The following is a 20,056-nucleotide window of genomic DNA, read 5'->3' as shown; positions in this document are numbered from 1 at the left end:
ATTTTCCCTCAATTTTTTTCTTATTATTCAACAGGTAAGCAATTCATTGTGTATAAAATGATAGTGGTGATTTTTTTTTTCAGAAATGAAGGAGGATAGTAATTCTTTAACGTGTAAATGCTTCTGGTAAAAATATTTGTAGATGGATTTATGTGTCTCCATAATTAAAAAGAGCTGGCAATACATTTAGTGGAATTGGGCATGACTTCATATATGATGTTACAAGTAATTATGTCTTTGTACATAGGTATATTTTTATGTATGTAGAAAGATTATATTGTAAATTGAACAAAGATTTCTGAAGACCATGTTTTCAGAAGTTGATTGTTTAAATTCTTTATAATGTACACTACTTTGAAATTAGTGGAAGGCATTCCGAGACATTGATACTAGTATTCCATCAATATTAATTTTTTAAAAAGTAAACTTACCTCTACTCAGAGGAAATAAACAACATATATTCAAATTTGCTTAGGCTTGATGAGGCCCACTTACTTTAAAAACACTGGTATACATATGTTTTCACTCTTATGTGGATCCTGAGAAACTTAACAGAAAACCTTGGGGGAGGGGAAGGAAAATAAAAAGAGGTTAGAGTGGGAGAGAGCCAAAGCATAAGAGACTCTTAAAAACTGAGAACAAACTGAGGGTTGATGGGGGGTGGGAGGAAGGGGAGGGTGGGTGATGGGTATTGAAGAGGGCATCTTTTGGGATGAGCACTGGGTGTTGTATGGAAACCAATTTGACAATAAATTTCATATATTAAAAAAAAAGAAAAAAACCAAAAAACACTGGTATACATCTCCATAAAAGTTGGAACAGAGGATGAACTTGTGTTAAATGTAAAGAAAAATGCCTATCTAATTTACGTGATCATAAAGTACTTATTGGCTTTATTGATTTTTTTTTCCCTGTAGCAGTCCGAGGAGAATTTCAACCCTAACTGTTCATTTTGGAGCTATTCCAAGCGCACAATGACAGGTTACTGGTCAACACAAGGCTGTCGGCTCCTAACAACAAATAAGACACATACTACATGCTCTTGTAACCACTTAACCAATTTTGCAGTACTGATGGCACATGTGGAAGTTAAGGTAAGATATATACCATAAAATAAAGATGTCTAAGCATATGGTCAGGATACCATTGTAAAAAGCCCTAATTCCACAGACCAGTCTTACTCAAAGATTTTCCACTTTTCTAGTAATTCTATTCAGAAACTCTCTGTGGTTCAACCCATATCCTCCTGGATGATTCAAAGAAGTCTTTTTTTGTTCTATTATCAACATAGTTTATAAAATTGAAGTTCACTTATAAAATAAAATTGTGCTTATAAAATTCCCCTTAGTCTCATCTGCTCTTACTTTGTATGAATAAATGAGATCTCATGAACAAAACAAACTAGGACCCCCAGGATCTGATAGGTTGGAAACTAACAAGCTATGCATAGGATTAAATATGCCAAATGACTCTTGGGAAAACAGCCATTAGCACAATAAAAAATGCCTGGCAATGCAAAGGGCTTAGCAAATTCTAATATAATGCAGTGAGTTTTGTCCATTCGAGAAAACCCTATTCTAAGGAAAAATCCAGGCGATAGGTAGTTTCCAAAGTCAAAAACATAGCTAAGTTGGCTGTCTCAGTCTCCTCCCGGCATGATGTTGGCTGCCATAGGAAACATGAAGAGGATTTAATTTCAGATATACTTAGGACATAAAAATACAAAGAGTTTATTAGCTTGGTTATAGAGATTGATGGGTTAGTACCAAGAAAGTATATACTTACAGTTTCTCTTCTCATCTCCCTGATGTCAATAAAAAGAGAGGAAGGATTACTCTCCAACATGTTTTCAAAGATAAAAACTGTGGCAAAGGTCTTATCTACTTGATGTCATTTTTCCAAATGATTTCATCCAAAATATTCTTTGACACTGTTGAATTTAGAGATAGTATAGATATCCCAGAAGGAGACCCAATCCAAACCCTGTTAGCATCCTGAAAGTAAATTACCTTAGCTGTGTCAGCACAGTTGAAATTTTGATCTTTAAAGGACTACATGCGCTATTTTGTCAGAATGTCACAAATTGATCTAGTTTAAGCAAGACTGGCTATACCAACAAATGTTAGATTTAAACCTGAAATGTGTGAGTGTGGCTCTGGGATTCTATTTGTCCATTTAGGGAATAGGTTCAAACACAAAATGGATCTTATTTGAAACAATAAAAAAATATCATTTTTTGTTCAAGGCTTTGTATAGCAACATCTCCTCAATCCATTATGCAAGAATTCGGACGATGACAATTATTGTAGGTCAACAAGAGATAATATAAATGCAAAATATTTTCCCTTAGCTGTTAGTCAGACACCCTAGATGTCTTGGTTTTCAGTACCATAGTCTCATGATTGCCAGTCAGCGTCATTTTGATCTCACAGCATGCTTTTGGCACTTGAAAAACAGAAAACAAGCAGTTTGAACAACACTACAAGTCCCAAAGAAATACACTAACCAAACTTACATTAGACTAATTTCTAAAATAGAACACCAATTTATCTGTGCACAGTGAGAAATACAGCAGCCAGTTGGAATAGATATTTGTTGTTCGCTTGTCCGTCACTTTCTAACTCCACAGGAAAATATATGAAGGAAACGAAATTACATTGGGTAGTTTTGTTTGATGAGCTTGGGAAGAGAGCAAGAGGAATTGAGTAATCTCATAGCAGTTGCCGTTAAGCTGTGGTACCCTGATGCATGGGTACCCCGATTCCTTCCAGACTCCACATGTGCACCATACATGCTGCCCTTACCTATCATTTATGTTATCTTTGCTGTTTATATGGAACTTTTTTTTTAAATCAACATTTTGAACACTTAAGTAAAGGTATTGACATGTTGGCTGCTACACAGGAAGCTCCCAGTAATTGTAAGTTCCTCATTCCCATCTGCCAGAGATAATTTTTGCTCCAGCATTCCACGGAAGCTTCTGGCCGTCAAGAAACTCACATTTTTGATGGGGAGAGGGAAGTAGGCAAGGGAAGAGAAGTGAAGGTGCAGTCATAATTTTGATAAGTATTGTAAATGAGATTTCCACTGTGATTTCATAATGCAAAGGAAGGTCATTTATTAAGGCAGGGCTGCTCAGAAAAGGTTTATCAAAAAATGATTCTGTTCGGAAGGATGAGTAGGATGTATTTAGTAAGGCAACGTGAGGAGAATTTGCACTGACCGCATTCTTGCAACACTTTCTTCACTTTACCTTGGGTATACCCCTCCCTCTTGTTTCTTTCCTTCCTCAGTGGCTGGTCCTTCTTAGATTCCTTTGCTGGTCCCTCCTCATCTCTGTGACCTCTCATTGCTTCTCTGGCCCAAGTGGAATCTTAGATCTAGAATAGGCATTATCTGTTCTTTGTCCCTAGATGATCTCCTATACTCATATGGCTCTAAACATCGTATGATTCCCAGACTTCTATCTCCATTTTTTAACTCCAGACTCCTAGATTCAGCTGCTGACTTATTATATCCACTTAGGCTTCTAATAAGTGTCTCCATTCTAGAACTACACTTCTGTGTAGTTCTGCCCTTCCTGGTGTTCAAGCCCTAAGCCATGCACCATCCTTGATTTGTTTCTTTTCTTTGTTCATACCACACACCCACCCTATGAGCATACCCTGCAAGATCCAGGATCTGACAGATTCTCAGCATCTTTATCACTATCACCTAGGTTCCAGCCACTGTCATCTATCCTTCTGATTCTAGTTACAGACCCTTCATTGGTCTCCCTGCTTCCCTCCATGCCCCCTCTTAAATTTATTCTCAGTATAGTTGCCAGAGGGGTACTCTTAAAATGAGTCAGACCTCACTCTTGTCTGATTCATTCTCAAAAATCAGTTCTGTAATCCCTTCAAAATGCAAATCATGTACTTCATATCTTTGGTTGAATTTGAATGACTCCTTATCTCAATAAGAGCAAATCCCAAATTCTGGTCTCTTTAGCATCTCTTGACCTTTTTTCCTACTACTGTGCCTCTTGCTCACTTGGCTTCACAGACCTCCTTGCCTTCCACAAACACATCAGGTATTATTAGTTAGACCTGAAAGTCCGCCCCCTCCTCTTACCCCCCAAACAGCCACATAGCCAACTTCCTCAACTCCTTTAAGTCTCTATTTCACTGTCACCTTTTAAAGAGGCTCACCCTGTCCACACTATTTAAAATTTCAGATTACCCTACCCGCCCCCCACCAAATACTCTGAGGAATAAATAAGGCAAAACAGTTCACTGACCTACACTTTGTAGTTTATCAAGTCGTAATTTATCAAGGGAAAGAAGGGCTAACACTGATTTTTGAATGGGGTGGTAAGAGAGATTTCATATTATTTTTTTTCTTGAGAGAGTGGGGCAGAGTCAAAGTGAGAGAGTGAGAGAGAGTGTTAAGCAGCCTCCATGCCCAGCTTACCCAAATTGGAGCCCTACAGGGGACTCAATCTCACCACCGAGGGGCTAGATCTCACAGCTGTGAGATAATGATCTTAGCCAAAATCAAGAGTTGGACGCTTAACTGACTGAGCCACCCAGGCACCCCGATTTTGTATTTTTAAAGAAGAAACAGTCAACTGAGTAAGTCTGAAGATCTAATTGGCCTTAATAAGCGATTCATGAATCAGGTAGTGTCCCATCTAACAAGTAGAGAGGAAATCTGATGATTTGTACAAAATACAAGGCTTTTATAGGAGAGGAGAGGACACGGAAGCTATTAGCAAAATAAAGTAAAGGACTGTTTCAGGCAAGGTCACCTTCCCTTGGGGGAAGGGCATGGATCTATTCAGGTGTAATGACCTCACCTTTGGGGGTGGGGGGTGGGGGTGGTATAGGGCCTATGTGAGAGATTACCTCATGGGTACTAGCCAGAAAATTCCTGACTGGCTAAGAGTTACATTTCTTAGGGTAGGTTGAAACTGCAATTGGGGTTAGGTATTAAGCCCCAGTTTGGTGATTTAGCCTAAGTGATGCCATTTGGGGGTCTGTGGTTTCTTCAACAATAGCTGGGTCAATTGAGGCAGGTTAAAAAAGGAAGGAGCTGCTTCTACCATAGGGTGGCAATCTTGCTGGTTAATTATTTGTGAGTTTGCTTCTATTATCTATTGTCTATTCTTTAATAAGATTGTAATAAATGCTTTAAAATAAGGTTGACCATTTATATCACCTCTAGCTCCTTCCTCAACTCACATTGTAATTCTTTGAGAGATTAAAAAAAACAAAAAACCAAAAACAAAACCTTCTGGGGCACCTGGGTGGCTCAGTTGATTGAGTGTCAACTTCAGCTCAGGTCACAGACTCATGGTTGGAGCTCACATGGAGCTCGCTGCTGTCTGTGCAGAGCCTGCTTTGGATCTTCTGTCTCCCTCTCTCTCTGCCCCTTCCCCACTTGGGGGAGGCTCTCTCTCTCAAAAATATATAAATGTTGAAAATAAATAAAGAATAACAAAAAATTAAAAAAAAAACTTTTTCCTGTCAGTTCAACTCAATATTGATTTTTATTATTTTTAAAAGTCTTTACTTTCCTTAGTTTGATGTTTGCATCTCTTTCTTCTTCTGTGTTTTGTGTATTGTCCCCACCCCAGCTTCACTCCAGTCCAAGTATAAGCATTGATTTTGCTGTTTGAAATCATTGCATTTATTTCTTTATTTGGTAGTGATTCAAAATAGTGACAATTTAGAAAACTTTAGTGTCATATCATAGATTCTGTGTCAAATATTTTATAGTTAAACTTTTACTAGGCTCGAAGAAAATAGATAGTTTTATGTTGCAAGTTTCAACGGTTGCTCCTGAAGGAAAGTACTTATTTTTTTAAAGAGTATTTTTATTTATTCTTTAAATGCCAAAATAAAAATTATTTTGAATTTAAGCAATGATTTTATTAGTGAAAAATAAAATGCTTAGTTTATGATATTTAAGGTTATATACTTCTATTACCAAATTTTTATGCTCATTTGTTAAATTTTACCATATAAATTTTTTTATTTTTTTAATTTTACCACTCAATATAGGGTGATGGGACTGAGGGAGCGGTAGAGATTAAAAATCATAATTGGCATATAGTACTTTAAACTATGTGTTTATTTAAAGAAAAAAAACCTAGAAGCTGACAGGTTGAATACCTTCCAAATACAGGATATTCCACAAAAAAGAAAATGGTCAAACATGTAAGACTTTGTTATATTACTTATCTTGAATAGTAACTTTATATTAAAAAATTGACAACCTTTTTGGAACCAAGAATTATTCTTGGATTTTCGTAGTGAACCATTTTATAATGATGTATTTCCTTCATAGGTTTATTAAAATTTGAAATTATTTCTTGACTAGTATGCTGTTTTATTGTCTACCTGTCTCACTATACACTAGTGTGGTATTAAGGGCAGAGAGATGAAAGAGTCAGCCATGCAGATCATCTGGGGAAACACTGTTCCAGGTACATGGGACAAGAACAATATCCCGAACCAAGGGTGATTCTGATGTGTTTGAGGAGCTTCAAGAAGAACAGTGTAGTGGGAGTGGAAAGAGTAAGAGAGAAAGTGCGTTAGTGGAAAAAGCCAAAGGGTCTAGAATGGAAGGTTTTATAGGACCTCAGAATGAATTTGGGTGCAGGTTTTACTCAAAGTACAATGGAAAGCTGCAGGAGAGTTTTGAGCATATGTTATATAAGTAATATATTAAATGGCTTATATCTACAAGTTTGAAATACATACGAAACTTCAGCCATACCCAGACCTTAAATGTTATATATACTTCCTTAAAGTGTGGGTTAGTTTTTACACTGAGAAATATATACTTTGCAAGATAGCTTATCTCCGTGTCTCTTTTAGCTCCTCTGAATTTTAAGTTCCTTGAAATCAGTTACTATATTTAGTCTGAAGTCCAACTTACCTAGAACTAAGTCTGTACCAATTTGTGATTTTCTAGAACTCATTACATTTTTGTCTAGGCATTAATTTGTCTAAGTTAATTTGTCCAAGAAGCAACACATCCCTTTTAGTTAATAAAAGAACGACAGCACCACCTTCCTCAGTGACCTACACCCCTCCCTCTGTACCAGACACTTGCAAACACACATCCTTTAATTTCCTAGGTCAGAGAGAATATTTACGATTTCACATCACTGTGATCAGTAGGCAAGGGAGATATTTCAAAATATGAGTGAGTGTGAAGGGAGAATTTTCTTCTCACCACCATGGCTCCCAGAGTACCACATGACCTCAACTCTAATGCTCCTTTGCATAAATAAGGAATGAAGAGTGCTGTCTCCCTGTCACTTCCCTCTAATCTACACTGGATCACCAATTGCCTACAGTCTTTTTCGTGTGACTTCTGATGAAGTTGCTCTAAAAGGGGGAAATTATTAGAAGAGGAAAGTTTTATGGATTCTTCCCTCTATCTCTGTACAGGATAGGGAGGAAAAGAAGAAAGGTAACCTATCTGGTGATAGCAAGGAGGATGCTTTTTTGCATATGCGTTTGAAAAGAGGAATTGGCAACTGGCCAGTGTCAAACTTCTTAAGTTTGTGAAAGGAGCAGGTACATCCAAAATTAGCTATTTATTGGGGCGCCTGGGTGGCTCAGTCGGTTAAGCATCCGACTTCCGCTCGGGTCATGATCTCAAGGTCTGTGAGTTCCAGCCCCACATCTGGCTCTGTGCTGACAGCTCGGAGCCTGGAGCCTGTTTCGGATTCTGTGTCTCCCTCTTTCTCTCTCCTCCCCCGCTTATACTCTGTCTCTCTCTTCTCAAAAATAAATAAACGTTAAAAAATTTTTTTAAATAAAAAAAACAAAATTAGCTATTTATAGAGAGAGAACAGCTGAAATTATGGATTTGAAGAAAAATAAACCATTAAAAATTCTTCTGTCTTTTTTAAGTTTATTTATTTATTTTGAGAGAAAGAACACAAGAGGGGGAGGGGCAGACAGAGAGGGAGAGAGAGAATGCCATCAGCACAGAGCCCAACATGGGGCTCTAACACAGGAACCCGGATCATTACCTGAGCCAAGATCAAGAATTGGACACTTAACAGACTGAACCACTCAGGTGCCCTTGTTAAAAATTCTTCTATCACTTTTTTCACTAGTCTTTTTATAGAACTTTTATTAAAGAGTGAAGGGGACTTGGGTGGCTCAGTCAGATAAATGTCTGACTCTTGATCTCAGCCCAGTCATTTTCTCATGGTTTGTGGGATGGAGCCCTATACCAGGCTCTGTGCTGAGCCTGAAGCCTGCTTGGGATTTCCTCTCTTTCCCTCTCTCTTTGTTCCTTCCCTCATTCTCTCTCTCTCTCTCTCTCTCTCTTAAATAAATAAATGTTTTTTAAAAGTTGAAAGAATGATACAATAAACAACAAATATACAATAAATTTATACACCATTTTTCTGAATTTACATTTAAATTTTTGCCACATTTGACTCTGACTTTTATGTGTATGTATGCATATATATTTAGCAGTATTGTTTAATTTTTCAAAAGTAAATTACTGACTTTATAATACTTACTTCCTAAGTCTTCCAGCATACATGTTTTAAGAACACAGACATTCTGTCTGTGCCATAAATGCACACAGGAAATTCAACATTGATAAAGTACTACCCTCTAGTACAGAAGCCATTACAATTTTTTCCAATACTTCTAATAATGTCCTTTATAGCCTTTGATTTTCCATGTAGGTCCCAATTAAGAATCACACTTTGCCTTTAATTGCCACATCTATTTAGCCTTATTTAATGTAGAAGTTTTCCTACCTGTTTTTGTCTTTCAGGAAAAGAACATTTCGTAGAATCCAGGCCATTTGTCCTGTAGGATGTTCCACAATTTCAATCTTTCTGATTATTTTCTCATAATTAGATTTGGGTTAAACATTTTTGGCAAGAAAACCCTGTGGGCAATGCTATATATCCTTCCTCTTGCATCAAGAGGCCCCTTATTAGAACATTGAATAGGACGTTGAACTTTTTGTAACTAAGAGGAATCTGTTGAAATATATTTGAAAACTTGATTTTATTAATCTCATTTTAAAAATTGTAATGTGTTTACTGTACCCTTTGTTTGTTTCTCAAGTAGTTGATGATTGTCTTTGTGAGAGGCAAAGCTTATAGTCTAATTAGTAATACAGATAAGTAATCACTAAAATCAGAATTTTGTGAGAAGTGTCTTATCATTGTGGTACAGAATGCTATGGAAACACATCAGAACAAGCTTTAACTTGTCCTTGAAGTGTCAAGGAATATGTTCTAGATGAAGGCACATAACTGTTTAAGCAAAATGAGAGAGACAGGGTTGAAGTGGCATGAAATGAGCCTAGGTTTTTGTGGTTTTAAAGTATATTTTTTCAGTAAAATTTGTATTTTTAAGAGTACTAATAACGCTCTCTCTGTTTTAGTTCTGGGTTGTAGTGGAATTTTTAAGTAGAAAAGAGACCTGTGGTCTTCTCATACCCAGAGTGGATCCTCATACTTACAATTTTTAGGTTCTTTATCATCTTTAGTAAATAAGCTTGACGAAGAATAGGAACTGGAGATTCATCTGCAGTTCTAGTGAGAAATATTTTATAAGAAATAAGTAATGAAGGTGTGCCTGGGTGGCTCAGTTTGTTAAGTGTCCCACATGGTCTCACAGTTCGTGTGTTCAAGCCCCACATCAGGCTCTGTGTTGACAGTTCAGAGCCTGGAGCCTGCCTCACATTCTGTGTCTCTCTCTCTCTGCCCCTCCCCCCCCCAAAGATAAATAAACATAAAAAAAAGATAAGTAATAAAGTTTATGGAGATTCCAAAGCTGGAGATTGGGTGAGGACTTCCCCTCTCAGAAAGGGCACCATATCCTATAATGATAGGGATGGATATCATGTCTCTAATGTCTACATGCATTGTTTCATTTAGCTCACAACACCACAATAGGTATTATCATCATAATTTATTTGCCCACTTTATGATCTGAAGAGAACTTAGAACGAGAATTAAAAATCAGGAGACTTAGAGTCATGATTCCCGTTCAAAGGAAATTGCTTCTTGTTCTCAGGCAAATCATTTGAACTTCCTGTTCCTATTATTAAATCAGTTACATAAGACTAGTAATTTTTTCTAACATTATCTCAGGATTATTTTAGGGATTGAATAAAAAAATATTAAAATCATGTTGAGAATTATAAACTTTACTGAAAAGTTTTTTAAGCTTATTTATTATTTTTTTTAATTTTTTTTCAACGTTTATTTATTTTTGGGACAGAGAGAGACAGAGCATGAATGGGGGAGGGGCAGAGAGAGAGGGAGACACAGAATCGGAAACAGGCTCCAGGCTCTGAGCCATCAGCCCAGAGCCCGACGCGGGGCTCGAACTCCCGGACCGCGAGATCGTGACCTGGCTGAAGTCGGACACTTAACCAACTGCGCCACCCAGGCGCCCCATAAGTTTATTTATTTATTGAGAGAGAGAGAACCAGCAGGGGAAGGGCAGAGAGAGAGGGGGACAGAGGATCCGAAGTGGGCTCCATGCCGACAGCCAGAGGGCCAGCAGAGAGCTAGCAGAGAGTCTGATGTGGGGCTTGAACTCATGAACTGTGAGGCCATGACCTGTGCCAAAGTCAGACGCTTAGCCAACTGAGACACCCAGATGCCCCACTTAAAATATTTTTTAATTCACTATATGCTTGCCTGACCTCCAAACCCTTGAGCTCTTGAGCCTGGGAATACTTAGCTGTCAAGACCCAAATATTTAGTTTTATTTCTAATAAATTATAATGATTTTTATAGACCCCTGCACAGCTAAGTTTTCCCTAAAAAAGAGAAGAGTGTAGGCCAGTGCTTTGCATCAATTTTTGAAGTGACAGATTCTTTTTTTTACAATGAAATAGCCAATACCAGATCTGCAGCAAGATATTATCATAACTGCATATAACTTTCCAGCCCTTCAAAGTGTTGGTTAGACAGACATTGTCAATTCCTGCACTATCAGCACTCCCAAATTCCACCTAAGTGAAATTATAAATCAATACTAATACAATCAATACATAATCTTTTTTATTGATTGTGTCTCTTCTTCATTCGTGCAACAATTTTTGGCACTGACTAACTGAAAGAATTATTTTTTTAATTATTTTAAATATAATGACTTTACTTACACAATTTTCCCATGCTTAAGGAGGTATAATCAACCAACCAAGCAAATAAACTAAGCATAAAAACCTTCTCCATTCTAATGTCCTAAAAATATCCTCAATTGCTTATACTGTTCTTCATTAGAACTAGTTGATGTGTTTACTAACTGTATTCTATTTGTTCCAGATCACAAAATTTTACTTTCTTTTCTAACATTGAGACTATTCAGCGATTGTTCTTCTTTTTGCCTAGCCTATTTCATTCCATTGTGTGTAGTAAATAAAGTGATAAAGCTAGAGAACTATTGGACTCCAGAGGAATTAGGCTAGGTTTTCCAGAATAGTTATTTATATAGCTTTCTAAGGTAGGCAACTAGGTCTACTTGTATAAATGAGATTTGAAAAGCATTTGAACAAAGATATGGCTGAACTGAACCACTTTTCCTAACTTGTTATAGACAATTCAAAGAATTGCCAGTTTACTACATGTATCCTTATAGTGTAAGCATTACTATTTAAAGGTTTTCTATGGTCGCTTGCTTACTGATTTAACTACCAGTTCATAGAACTTTTAAGATGTTAATTTTGTAAAATTTAATGTTAGCTCAAGTTATTGTCTATAGGCCTGTGTGGTAATTGTCCCCAGGGTTATTATCTGGAAGACCCCTATTCTGTTTAAAATGCAATAAATTTATTCATGAGAGTGGAAAAAAGAAAGCCTAGTTACTATCCCGTTTTTCTTTCTCCTGAAATTGCTTTAGTTAAGAAAATCAAATGGAAATGGAATAATGGAGTAAAAATAAGAGGTGTGCACGTGTGTGTGTATCTGAGTGTTTATATCTACATTCTGTTTTATTTAGTACCTGAAGTATAGCAGGCATACAAGGAATATTCTTAGCTTGAATCTACCAAAATTTTAGTAGAAATTTAGGGTTTGGTGTAGTTTCTATCTGTATGGTTTTCATAATCTAGTTATGCAAAATTACTTTCTCTTTTAAACCTAAGTTGATTTGTTTCTATTTTAAAACTTTTCTTTCTTATTGTGGTGAATTTATCTTTGCTTACATGCGGAAGGAAATTACTGGATGAGAAGAATGATACATATATAACAATGAACATATCTGCGTAATTCAAGTCTGGCTATTCCATTGTTTCCTTTCATTGTTCTTCAGCTCCTCTATGATATTCCATATCATCTATCCCCTTTAAGATGTAGTTTCAAAAATTGTGTGTGTGTGTGTGTGTTTGTGTGTGTGTGTGTGTGTGTGTGTGTTAATGGAAACAATCTTAGTAGAGATTACCCATTTTGTATGAGAATTAGGAAATTTGCTGAATAATCACTGGCAAACCGTGTTAATAAAACTGTTAGATTTAATCATTGCATTCAAAGGATATTTTAAGGAAGTTTTTACCTTTGAAAGCCTGGCCCTGTCCATTTCTAAGGAACTTAGTAAAATTGGTCAGAAAAGGAATATGGGAGAGGATCTGTGGTTCTCTCCACTGTTGGTGAAGTTGTTAAGAGCATAGAGTAGTTGGCCACCAGAGTGAGCAACTTTTTGGAGAGCTCGTTGGGAAACAGCACTACCAGATCAAAAATATACTTAATATTTAATGAGTAATTATGTACATCTGTGTTATTGCTACTGAATAATGACATTAATAGTTTTTAACACTAATTAATAGTAGGGCTAATAAGTGTGAAAAACTATAAAACATTTTTATATGTGTCTTTCTGTCCTCTGATACTGTGAATTTTATTGGATATTTAAATTTTGGGACTATGTTATTGTGTATTTTTAAGATATGTAAGTGTGAGACTTCAAAAAGTACATAATTAAACAGATATGACTCATATTTTTTTAATTTTTTTATGTTTATTTTTGAGAGAGAAAGACACACATACAGAGTGTGAGTGGGGATGGGCAGAGAGAGGAGGAGACACAGCACAGAGCCTGACGCGGGGCTCAGAACCACAAACCGTGAGATCATGACCTGAATTGAAGTCGATGTTAACCGTCTGAGTCACCCAGGCACTCCCTTAAAAAAATTATATTTACTTTTGAGAGAGAGAGAGATTACTCATATTTAATAGAAATAGCTCTGACATGTTTCTTTCTTTTTCTGTCTTTTTTTTTTTTTGAGAATTAAAATTGAATAAAGTCAGAAGTAAAATTCACTTTGACCTATGGTTCTGCTCTTACCAAGCCCATATTACATACATTCCTAGTATTATGTTTTATCCAATGTGATGACATCAAACTAAATATCTTCTCAACAGAAATGTTGAGCCTAGGGGTGCCTGACTGAGTTGATAGAGCATAAAACTCTTGATCTCGGGGTTATGAGTTCAAGCCCCACATTGGGTGTAGAGATTACTTAAAAATAAAACCTTCAAGAAAAATATTGACCATAGAATACAAAGGATTTTATTTAATATCTTTACCTAATAGGTTTTCAGACTTGTAGGAATTAGTTCTCATCTCTCTAAATATGCCCTTCCACTTTGTATCTAGAAGCTTCTTTTGGTAGACCAGCTGTTTGTCAATCAGTTCTTTTGCATCTGTGAATTCATCTCTGTGTCCAAAATATTCATCATTTTTAAACACTTCCAAGCACACTGGTTGTTAAATAATGTAAAACGCTATCAAGGATAATGGTTTTAAAGCAGTGAGGTGACTTTACTTTATGAAATCAAGATTGGTTTCCAAATAATAATAAAGGTTTTAATAAAGGAATGAGAAAGTCCTGTTTAACTTGATTGCCCTTTCTGGTGACTTTTTTTTTTTTTTTGGAAAATCTTAAATCCCCAATAATGTTTTCTCTGTATGGGATTTTGTCCTAACCTACACAGAAATTCATGCAACTCAAATGGAGTCAGTCTATCTTTTTCTCGGTTCCTTATAGCTTTTTCAGAGTTCAGTAGCTTTGGAGAAACATCATAAAAATTTGTTTTATTATAATCTTTTTCTTCATTCTTATCTGTCATATAAGACATTCTTAGGGAATGTCATTAGGGAAATTAGGGAAAGACATTCTTCTTGTCCCACACTTTGAAAATATGATTTTATAGAAGGCCAATATTCTCACGTCTTCTCTATGGCCAGCAGCAATGATATCCATCTTGTAGGTACATGTCTTAGGAGACTGTCTCCTTCCCTTTCTAGAAAATTTTAAAAAAAAGAAGAAAAGGAAAAAAAAAAACACCTATGCCCATTTTGAGGGAACTGAAAAATGACCAAAAAGTTTCATTATGAAACTTCATTATCATAGTAAGCAAACCACATCTCCTTATAGCTACCTTGTGTACAAGGTATACAGGACATTTAGTAGGTAAGAAGTTTATAGGCTGGATTGACTTTTCCAAAATTTACATTTGTACTGTCTATTGAATATGCACATAGATGCGCAAAGTCTATTTTGTGCCTGGACAACGTGTCAACAATCTTTTGTTTTATGTCTTCTGAAGTTCCATTAAAACTTTTATAGAAATCAAGGAAATGATTTCAAACTCCATGTTTCAGGACACCTGGGTGGCTCAGTCAGTTAAGTGTCCCGCTCTTGATTTGGGCTCAGGTCATGATCTCACAATTAGGGAGTTCAAGCCCTGCATTGTGCTTGTCAGCACAGAGCCTTCTTGGACTTTTCTCTCTTCTTTTCTCTCTGCCCCTCCCCTCTCACACAGGTTCTCTCTCTCTCTCTCTCTCTCTCTCTCTCTCTCTCAAAAATAAACATTAAAAAAAAAGAATGTTCAAACCCCATGTTTCAAATCAAAATACCTAAGAGCTAGGGGAAACATATTTTGTTGCCATGATTCAATATATCACCTGATATACTAGAGAAAGTATGGTCATTGGTTAAGATCTGACAGAATCAGCTCTACACTATGAAGGGACAAAACATTGGCTATCCAAATTTTCCCTTTTGTTTTCTCACAGCACTGCAATGTGCAATCTCCAAGTCAGGAACAAAACAATAATGGGAACAAACAGTAATGAATGTTTATTCTTATGGTATACTCCAATGCATTCAATGAATGTTCATTTCAACTGAGCATTCCTGTCTTTTTTGGGGGGAGATTAAAAAAAAAACTTTTGGTTTTATAAAAACTTTCCTGCCTCATCCTAAACTTGTGAGATTCAACCTCCATATCCACATTCATACAACCTTCTCTCTCATGTGTAGTCCCAAATTTATTTCTGCATATTGTACGAAATGCTCTACTTTGCTTACTTCTCCAATATGGTTTCATGAATTCTTCCATGTGTCTTTAAAATAGCACAGTTGTTTGGCCTGTTTTAGTATTGTCATCTTATTATATTATTGTCATTCTCAGTTTCAGTAATGAATTGTTAGAAACATGGTCACAATATTTACAGTGTTAAGACTTGAAGTAGCACAAAGCACCATACAAATCAATCCATACAAAGCAATGGATACATACAAATGGATACATACCAAAATCAATCCAAAGTCAAAGAGGAAGACATGATCACAAGCAGTGAAGCTGTTATCACTCAGAGGGATGCAACATTGGATGATCCGATACTGGGAAGTGCAAATAACGGATGCCAACATCAAGAGTCAGGGTGAAAAACAGCAGGAGTCGCTAAAGAAAATGGGTAATCAATGCTACATGAATTTGACACTGCAGATAGTATAGCTTCCAGCCTGTGTTCAGCCAGACTATCATACAGATTTTATAATTTTCTCCCAAACTTCTGAAGCATCTCTAAAGGCTGAGATCCTTTCATGAAGGATCTTTCCCAGCATTCGAAAACATAAAGCTAGGATAGTCCTGAGCAAACCTCGACAGTTACTTACCCTACCACTAATCCTTTCTCTGTTGCATACTAGGTGAATCATCTGGAGTAAATTACTTGTTCTTTGTGCTTCAGTTCCTTCATCTATAACTTGGAGATAATAATAATATCACATCATAATGTTTTATGTGATTGCATATCCTAATAAAACAAATATGCACTTCTAACACAGTATGACATTTTAAAAGTTATGTTTTGGCTATCGTTATCATCATCACCTTACTTTACTTAGAAACACTAAGGATGGAATTTTCTGTCTGCCTAGCTTCATTCCCTACCCTCATCCCAGATACTTATAAAATCTTCTTTCTTATTTACTGCTCAGTCATTTCATTGCCTTTGAAAAGTTCTAACTCATCACTAACCTATTATTGGTTCATCAACTTTAATCTACCCTTTTTAACCTATTACTGTGTTTAACTCAGCGCCAGTAAGATACTTACTTAGTTCCTACATTTTCTACTATCTTCTTTTCTGTTTCCTTATTTTATGGTGGTTGTAAATTTGGCTCACCAAATATGGTGAATTAAATATTTTTTTTAATTCAAAGCAAGAAAATGTCAAATAACTTTGAGGCTGCTATGCTACACTTTTGAAACCAAGATTTGCTGAATAAGTTCCATTGAATCCAAAGGACAGTTGGTTATGTATGTTTTTGTGTGCTCTTAGGTGCCAGTATTTCTCTCTTAGCAGTAAACGCCTGAAAATATTTAAATTGTTTTTTTTTCAATGTAATACAAATCTGAAAAATTTTGCTGATTTTTTGGTTAATTTACTGTGAAAATATTAAATGTGGTTATGTTGTTCGTCTCACTTACTCAACTTTGACCTTCATCTTCTTCCACAAGGAAATCCTAATTTCCTGAGTGCATTGAACCCTTTATTTTTGCAAGCATTTGCAGAGTGAACTGTGTCTGATGACCTGTCTCCCAAGAGTTAGAGCAATGCTAGGAACTGATTTACACAGTTTACACAACATTCATCAGAAAATAGCCTTTTGTAACCTTACTGGCCTTATGCTTTTGTGATACATTAATAGCAAAGCAAGTGCTCATATTTTTGCAAAAAAGAAAGAAAGAAAATTTATTTTAGTATGTTCCAAATATTTCAGAAAGAGATAATGTTTAAGAGGCAATTTAAAAAATCATATTATTATGCTTTAACAAATCTGACTGAACATTTAAATGATACATTATTATGCAGAAAGTTAAACAGGTTCTTGATAATTACTGGCCCAGAATTAATAATTATATGGAATGATTGTTCAAGTAGTGTCTAGAAAATATAACTTTCTGAAATTATGATAAAAGAAAAACCATCCGGAGGGTTTACAAATTAATTCACATAGTTCATGTCCCATCTGGAAACACTTATGCAGTTAAAATGAAAAACATTTCACAATCTATTTCTCCATCTTGTTTGTTGACTTGCCTTTTGGACAATAAAGTTAGAAACATCAAGACTTCCACCAAAGGTCTTAGTGTACTCAGATTAATTAATTTAAAATCATGAGACGAAAGTCATGTTTTCCTTTTCCATAAATTTGGATTTAGTTTCATTAAATGTACCTGTTTGTATCTTTGAGTATTTTACATTGACAGAGTGTCTTCCACAAAACATCATTGTTTAGGGCATTTTTTTTCCCCAAATTTGACACTCACCCTTTTGTGACATTTGTGTTACTCTCTAAGCTCTCCATGGTGATAGGCAAAGCAAATTCACTGAGACAAACAGAAAACAGAAAATCACAAACTTTGTGTAGATTTGACGAAATGTTTGGCATTTCAAATATGAATAGAAATGTCATAGAAAACCTGAAAAACAAATATTGTTTTAATAAAAATTTCTTTCTAGAGAGTATAGAACCATTTCATTTTCCAAAAGTATCTTCTTTCTGGAATATCATTCTGGGAATCATTCTGTCATTCTGCTTGAAGATTTCCTTTCACACCTCTCCATCTTCTCTTAAGAAGTTAATCTCCTTGAATCTTTTGATTTTTTGTCTTAAAAAAATTTTTTGTGAGTTTTTCAAGAATTCTTCCCAACAGATTATAGTAACCTATGTATGGTCAGACTCTGGGTGGGGGGGGGGGGGTGGGGATTAGGTATATATCTCCCATTGCTACTTTGTCTTTTTGTTATAGGTTAAAGAAGAATATAAAGGTGAAATTGAGCACCTTTGTGTTATATTATGTAAAAGTTATAAACACATTTGTGCAATAGTGTATGTAGAATTCAGATTCTAAAGTTAAAATCTGCCTCCTTCAGATAATGCAGGCACTTTGTGACCTTAATTCATCAATAGCACAAATATAATTAACATAAAATAAACTGGCAATGTTACAAAGTGAACTTAGGTAATTCATCAGTTGGTTGGAATAATGTTTTGTGTCCAATGTTTAATGTTAGTTAAAATAACATTAACATTTATTCTTGTCACAGTTATTATTTTTCTGATCCAACTCTTATCATTCATACAGACTTTTGATTATTTAAATGAAGGCTGCTGTCAAACAAGAAAATAATCCAGACTATTTTCAAATTAAAAAAGGAAATAAGAGGGGCACGCACTTGGGTGGCTCAGTCGGTTAGGTGTCCTACTTCAGCTCAGGTCATGATCTCACAGTTTGTGAGTTCAAGCCCCACATCAGGCTCTGTGCTGATGGCTGGGAGCCTGGAGCCTGCTTTGGATTCTGTGTCTCCCTTTCTCTCTGCCCCTCCCTGGCTCACTCTCTGTCTCTCTCTCTCAAAAATAAATAAACATTAAAAAAAAATTAAAAAAGGAAATAAGAAACATTGACTTTCTTGCTTTCATATATATTATCTTAATTACTTATCACAAGACACTAAAGCCTCAGTCATTTTATCTCTATGTGTATGGGGCTTTTGATATTCAAAAGGTTAAGTAGTTTGTTCAAGGTAACAATTGTGAAATTAGAGTGGCAGGGTTAAATCCATGCCTTTAGACCCTAGGACTTATTTCTGAAGTCTTCTTGCTTCGCTGCATAGTTTGGCCTCCATTGTCGTAATTAATGTAACACTTTGACGTTTCAACATATCTTAAAATATTATGGTGTAACATCCTTCTCATTCTTCAGCTCTAATTTTCTTTATCTTTTAGTTAAGATTTTAGAGTGTGTGATTTAAAAACCAAAGAGTTCCAAAGATTGTGCAATGGACAGCATGATACAAATTTTAGTTTATAATTTAAATCCATTCTAGAAGATGGGGATAATTAGAGAGTCATTCAATCAACATATTAATTGTGCATCCACTCTATGGTATATAATTTTGTGTTATACCTGTGGATACAATTGGGATTAGAAAGATAAAACAATTTATTCTCTTGGAGTATAATTTCTAGAGGGAGACACAGACAGTAGACAAGCAATATTAACAAAATATATACTGTAGATAAGTGCTGATGAGAAAAATAATGCAGGAAAAGTAATAGAGAAAGAGTCAGAATGGGGAAAATGTGGTTGCAATTTCAGATATGGTGACTCAGAAAAACTATGAGAAGGTACCATTTGAAAGAGGGACTGAAAGAGGTATCAAGCAAGCCATGCAGCTGCCTTTTGGAAGAGCATTCCAGGCAAAGGGAACAGCAAATGCAAAGATTCTGAGCCTGGAATGTCTTTGACATATTCAAAGAATGGAGCAGGACAACTCGGTGGAATTAACTGAATGAAGGGGAGAATAGGAAATGGTGCCATGGAGATGCTGATGTTATAGTGCCTTGCAGACCTTTGAAAGACTGGTTTTTACTGTCATTGAGATAGAAGACATTGGATGCCCTTCATCAATGAGTCATATCATCTGAATTATATTTAAAAATAATCTCTCTTCCCTGTTGTATATAGAGGGAAGAGGGGTGAGGATCAAAGTGGGGAGATCAGTTAGGGGGCTACTAAAAAATGGATGGCTCCAACCACTTTGGTGTAGTTGAAGTGATGGGCATATACCAGCTTTAGAAGGCAGAGCCCACAAGATGTCCTGGTGGATAAAGTGTGGCATGTGAAAGAGAGGAATCAACGTGACTCATAGAATGTTGTTGTTGTTGTTTACTGAAATGGGAAAACAGAGGGAAGAAAAGTTTGTTTACA

General features: G+C 35.9%; 1 protein-coding gene across 26 annotated transcripts in view; it reads left to right on the top strand.

The window, feature by feature from the left end:
• The window catches only part of ADGRL3 (adhesion G protein-coupled receptor L3), an 818,271-nt gene that overhangs the window by 698,018 nt on the left and 100,197 nt on the right, over positions 1 to 20,056 (top strand). For all 26 annotated transcript variants that reach the window (XM_053217310.1, XM_053217313.1, XM_053217311.1 and 23 more), the window contains one exon: positions 918 to 1,094. In XM_053217310.1, the coding sequence (XP_053073285.1) occupies positions 918 to 1,094 (177 nt within the window). The remainder of the gene's footprint in view (positions 1 to 917; positions 1,095 to 20,056) is intronic.

This window comes from Acinonyx jubatus, chromosome B1, assembly GCF_027475565.1.
Source record: "Acinonyx jubatus isolate Ajub_Pintada_27869175 chromosome B1, VMU_Ajub_asm_v1.0, whole genome shotgun sequence".
NCBI lineage: Eukaryota > Metazoa > Chordata > Mammalia > Carnivora > Felidae > Acinonyx > Acinonyx jubatus.
The sequence above is the reverse complement of the archived record's forward strand: the minus strand, read 5'-3'. Positions and strand labels throughout refer to the sequence as shown.